The 6,243-nt window shown below is 33.9% G+C and overlaps 1 protein-coding gene across 1 annotated transcript in view; it reads right to left on the bottom strand.

The window, feature by feature from the left end:
- The window catches only part of LOC108686467 (neurotrimin-like), a 121,457-nt gene that overhangs the window by 15,323 nt on the left and 99,891 nt on the right, over positions 1 to 6,243 (bottom strand). Inside the window, exons 5-6 of the mRNA XM_018191798.1 lie at positions 5,182 to 5,310; positions 4,960 to 5,097 (exon numbers count right to left, since the gene is read on the bottom strand). Of these exons, the coding sequence (XP_018047287.1) occupies positions 4,960 to 5,097; positions 5,182 to 5,310 (267 nt within the window). The remainder of the gene's footprint in view (positions 1 to 4,959; positions 5,098 to 5,181; positions 5,311 to 6,243) is intronic.

Genomic DNA, 6,243 nt, shown 5'->3' with positions numbered 1-6,243 from the left:
TTATAATATATAATATATAATATATAATATATAATATATAAATATTAGACTTCCCAGGTCTTTCATATATCTCCGCATTACTGTGAACGATATTACGGCTATTTCCATCACGTGATTCCATCTATATAGCAGCATAATAGAACTGTACTTTCCGTCGCTTTACGAGTTGCCTTCTCACGAGAATGGGTAGTGCGATATCTATACGTAAACGTTTTTGTCGATTGAACTGCGTGACTGGAAATGCTTGACGAAACTTAGAATTTTCGAAGTCTCGGATAGGAAAATTCATGAATTTCTCGGCGTCGGATATTCTCGCAGAGCTTTATAAGCATGCGACGTTTTGCTGGCAAGGAAAAAGATTTTTTTCAACAACATCAGTAAAACTTTTGCGCTTTGCGGAAATTTGAATGCTTCAGCCGAGAATTCGCATGTGGCACGTTATATAGTAATCCCAAATCGCGATTTTCTCATAATCACGACACGCCCTTTCTCAACATGCCCATTCCCTCCGAAGTGAATCGCGTTTTACAGCTGAACGCAAACCGGAGGTCAGTTCGTTTCAAATTGCATTAAATTGCTCACCAGCGTACATGTTTTTTACCTCCAAACAAGTATGTAGATATATATCGTTATCGCGTCGTTTAACAGAGAGATACCTGCGTAACGCGTAACAACACTATTGCCAACTTTTTTTTCACGAAAAAAAATGGAAAATCGTGAAGCGAATAACAATTTCCTCGCCGAGTGAATATTTGAATCGATTTGGGAATCGGGGGGTCCAGTGTTTTGCGCACGCTATTCACCACGTGCCATGTTACCAATGAATGACCGATTCGATGCACGGCAAAATCGGTGCACGCAGATGACTGTCGGGGCCTACCGCGTCGTTGCGCGCAACCCGATATCTGATCGTGCGTGAGTCACGCGCGCTGAATTCGCATTAGCGGGCAATGCGTATCCGCGGAAACGTTAAATCGTAAAGCATGTCGTAACCGTTACAGTGAAACAGCAGGGGGTATGTGCGGTTGACGCCGGGAATATAATGCAAGATAACTTGACAGTTAGCCCATTCGTAATTTGTGTGCTTTCCGGGTGTGGGACTGGTAGATAAGCTGTGAAGCGATCGCCTTTGATTTTACGAGATTTTCATTCCACTTTGAAAGTCAAACGTTGAACGCAGAAAACACCGACACGCTACTTGCGAGTGTTTTCTAAAAGACCATCAATAGAAATTAAGCGGCGTCTACAATGAGATTTTAAGGTGTAAAATTTAAGCTTTAAGCTTTAAGTCGCAAGAAATTGATTAATCATAGTCGAACCTGAAGAAAATAATCGATTATAATTGATTATTTTTCAACAACTTAAGGTTTAAGCTTAACTTACATCTTAATTTTACATCTTAAAATTTCATTGCAAACGCTGCTTAATATGATATAGTAATTAGTTGTAAGAAATCGATAGTTGAATGTGAAGAGAATAATATGATTGATAAATTTCTTATAGTTTGTGACTTACTATATAATCTTATTCCCATTATAGACGGTTCAGATCGTACAGTTTCTGTACTTTGCAATGTCTGAAAATTTTCCCGTAATATTAAATTGCAGCTAATGTTGACACAATAAATTAAAATATTTAAATGTCCCAATAACTAACTAATAAAAAGATATGATCAGTTCTACATTACGGTGTTCATTTTCTTCAAAATATCATAGTACGTACATACCGCAAAAAATTTTTTCATGCTGAACACGATGTCGTTGACAAAAATTTACGTAGCATGGGATTTTAAATAAATTTAGGTAAAATGGATCAAAAATCACCCCAATTTACTTAAAATCCTGATGTACTGTGTAAATTCTGACGACGCGATGACATCGTGTTTAGTGCAAAAAAATCTTTGAAATGTACGTATTATGGCACTTCAAAAAGAAAAAATATTTTTATTGAAATGCGTAATTATGCAGAAAGTTAAAAATTCAAACAGCCATAACTTGATGAAAATAAATCGTATGCGAGATCATAACAAAAAATTTGAAAGTTCTCATATACAATTCTTCTTTATACAATATACTTTTAAATGCCACAAATTTTATTTTGAAACAAGTTTTTATTTCTTTGTAAAAAAATGTTAAAAATGTTGGCCAAAAACATTTCGTGCTATTTTACTTGAAATGAGATGTGCTATTGATGAGATATGCAAATTCAACGGCATCGTGTTCAGCATAAAACAATTTTTCGCAATATATACATACCTGCGATTTTGAGAAATCAACGATTTTTATTTTGGAAAAAGACTTTACTTTTAGAAAAAAACTACAAATTTAAATAATTTATAATTTTTTTTCACTTTATGAAGTAAAATATATAAAAATCATCATTCAGGTGTTAACTATAATATCATACCGATTGTACTAATTATTGAACTGAAATGTTTTAAATTTAATTTTCAGTTTCTTAAAATACAAAAAAATACATTACATATTTAAGTAAACAATTAAATATAATACAATATTTCAAAAAATTCGAAAATGTAAACACTATTTTACTCAAAATAATAAGAAGATGAGTAAAAATGTGATTGCAATGAGCAATTTTTATACAAAATATTTAATTTCCTCTTTTTAGTTTGCATTTCTTGCTGTTATTAACAAATATCTTAATTGATTACAAATATATTGTTGATTCTTCAATCACTGAGCATATTCAATTATCGGAAACATTTACTTTATATAATTAAATAATTATATAATGTGAATTGTATTCAATCAAACGTAATCGTTGAAGTTTAACGCAGTCTCCCGAAGAATGTGGTTAGCGAACTTTGTGCATATTGCCGCGTTTAACGTTCAGTAGCATTTATCGTGCATTGTCACTCCACAGTAAAAAGTGACATTCCCATAAGTCACCCGCGATCGTTGTTAACGTGGTTTATTCAGGGCCAGATTCTGTAGTAGATAAGCGGAAACCATTCAGCCACGACGGGGAGCGCGCGGCCGTGCCATTTCACCTCGGAAAACCAGCCTGTGAAATAAAAATCTCGGAGCTGGGCAAACAAAGATTAATCTCCGCCGGCGTCACGAATGGAAATCGCACCGGTTTCCGGGCCATCGATCACCGGTAGCAAAACGCCGTCGCTTGCTCGCTCGCTTGCTCGCTCGTACGCCCGCTCGTTCGCTCGGCGTTGCGCCGCAGGTGCGCCGGCAGAAGCGATCCAAAATTAACCTAATTAGCTGCGCGATTAGCAGCTGCAGACACAGCGACGGCGACGGCGCGGACGCCGTCGACGTCGCCCGTTCTTACCCTCGTCTCCCGCACATCCACATTGCGGAATCCCGGCGGTGACGGCGCGGCAGCACCGAAGCCGGTCGAACCGCGTGCATTAATGGATCCGAAGGGGGTGCATTACTCCATACGCATGCTATCTCGGCGCAGCGTCGTGTCTAATTATCCGAAATAATTATGCGCACATGTGCGGACCGCTTTTCAGTAACGCACCGACGTACCCGATGCGTCGCGTACACTGTCAGGTTCGATTTGCCACATCTCGTCTAGGTGGTTTGCGTATTTGCGGCCGCAAATATCACTTCCTGCGTTAGACAAGAGCGTTGATTGTGTAACGCTCTATACAAATTAATTATTATGGCGGGAGAATGTATACTAAGAAAAGTATTTGTAATTATAATTTAATAAGGAAATAATTGTAAGGAAATAATTACAAGTAAATAATTATGATTAGATATGTATGTATAGAACTATAATCTTTTTGGACATGGAATTATATAAATGTTATTTCTATTATTATAGTTGTAACTATATGGTTTTATTAAAGTATATAATAATTCAGATAAATACAAATCTATAAAAAATAATTTTGTTGGATTATCAAGACAATTATATAGAACACTCAAACATAATGAGCAATACTACAAAAAGTTTTGACATTCTAATAATCAGCTTATGTTTTCTATATAATTATCTTAATAATCCAATAAAATTATTCTCAGATCTGTATTTAAATTTTTAGATAATTCAGTAAAATCGTTTTTCTGTATATAAAAGTGGAATTTTTAACCATAATTATTTTATTTTATTAATATATGTTTATGCAATAAATATCAAACACTTTTCTTTCAGTACGTGTAATTGTTGTTGACTTCTGAATAATACCCAGGACTAGCGTTTTATTCGTCACAACATTGAATATGACGCGATGGCAATGTATATATTTTTTTTTTTTTCCCGAACATCGAGTGGGATACGTGCTTTGGGAAACAAAATCCAGTTTGCCACTAGCAAATAGGTTTGTCAGAACGCGATTCGTTCAGTAGCAGCCTTTAATTTCTGGTGTACCAACATAAATGGATTCGATGAGCAAACCAGACCCGTGACCATGCGTTGTCGGCTAGTAAAACATAGTTAAGTATGTCGACGGAGCGAAGTTCAATTACCATTCATTAAATTATGACAGGAACGCGCATGCGGTGCGCGTGGAAGTGGCGACCTATACACTCGTTGCTATTGTTGCTGCTATTGCAATTATTGCTGATGTTGGAAGAATTAGCGTTGTCATTGAACGAATTAATGTCATCATTGCTGCGGCGAACGCTCTCTAATTATTGCTACCGCTGTGATAATTCCGGTCTCTTTTCCATTCCACATATAGCACTCAAATCTTTTCAGATTTCTAATGCATTTTTGCTTCATTCATTGTTATTCGCAAGATTGTGGAGTATTTATACACAGAATTTAAATTTATAAATTTTTACACAATGCGCGATACAAACTAGCTTGAAATAAAAAGAGAATACTGATTTTTATTGAATCAACATCTATATGAAACCTATTCTGTAACTCATAACTTAACGATTGTAATATTACAGTTACAGTCGTTAAGAATTACAGAACAAACACTATATCTCACAATAAACAATGTCTCATAATATTTACGAAACATACCGTTCGCTATAATGACGTTGTTTTCTCGCGTCCAATAATTGATGGACTTGGGAAACGCCTCAGAATGGCATTCTAACGTCATTTGCTGGCCTTCTTGTGCGCCCACTAATTGGTTCTGGATCCAAATCATTGGAGTAACTATTAACATCGAAACGTTAATATATAATAATAACACTTGATTGAATAAATTATATATAATACACTTTTGAAGTAGCTACTTACAATGTACAACGAGCATTATTCTTTTGCTGACCGTTGGCGGTACGCCGTTAGACGCGATGCAAAGGTACGCTCCCATCTGCAATCTGTTCACTTTCGTGATATTGAAAACCGGTCCATCAATGCTGGGGACTATAACAAATAGAAATTAAACCGTTAAATCTATTTAGAGAAATCTATTTAGGCCTTATTAGTAATAACGCCAATTAGTATAAAATAGTACTAGAAAAAAATTCTACTACTGAAAGAAAAGTATTTGATAGTTCTGATTATAATTGCATAGTAAAATAATTATAGTTGGAATTTTATCTTTATAGTTATTATTGTCATAATATTAGTAATAAGAATAATTTATGTATTGAGTTGTAACAAAAGTTCGTATTATTATTATTATAAAAGTTTGTTACTTCATGTATCATGTTCATATTTTTAAAAAATTTACAATTATGTTATTTAATAGAGCAAAATTTCAACTTTAAGAATCTGTTTTTTTTTTTGTAACGTGATGATTTTAAATGGCGTTATAAATAATCAAAAGCTAAATATTTTTTTTTATTTAATCCACGATAATTCAATAATAAAATGTCTTAAAAATATTTTTAAAAACCAATTTTGTAAGAAAAATTTTATACTTTCACGGTAGAAAGTCGAACATTTTCACAAATTTTTTTCACATGACAGGCATGCAAAGTGAGACAAAATTTTCTTATTCTATCCAGTTCGTAATTTTCTACATGAAAAATTATCAGAGTTACAGAAACTCAGAAGACATAGAGATCTTTCGAAAAATAGAGATTTTAAGCTTTAAAAAAACTCTTTTTTTTAATGAAATTGCATTAAAAAAATTTTAATGACATTACAGCTGTTTGAATTTTAAAGTTCGTAGTACTATAAACTTTCATTTCAACGCAACATTTCTAGTTCTAACATCTCTAGTTCTATAAAAAGAATACATAGTTAGCGCAAAAAATAAACTGTAAATTATAGTTAAATTATAATTAAATTATAGCAATTGTAACAATTTTTTTTTCTCAGTATATCTTGTTAAGTCGTCATTGTTCTTAT

This window comes from Atta colombica, unplaced genomic scaffold (assembly GCF_001594045.1).
Source record: "Atta colombica isolate Treedump-2 unplaced genomic scaffold, Acol1.0 scaffold183, whole genome shotgun sequence".
Lineage (NCBI taxonomy): Eukaryota > Metazoa > Arthropoda > Insecta > Hymenoptera > Formicidae > Atta > Atta colombica.
Note: the sequence above shows the minus strand (reverse complement) of the source record. Positions and strands in the feature narration are given on the sequence as shown.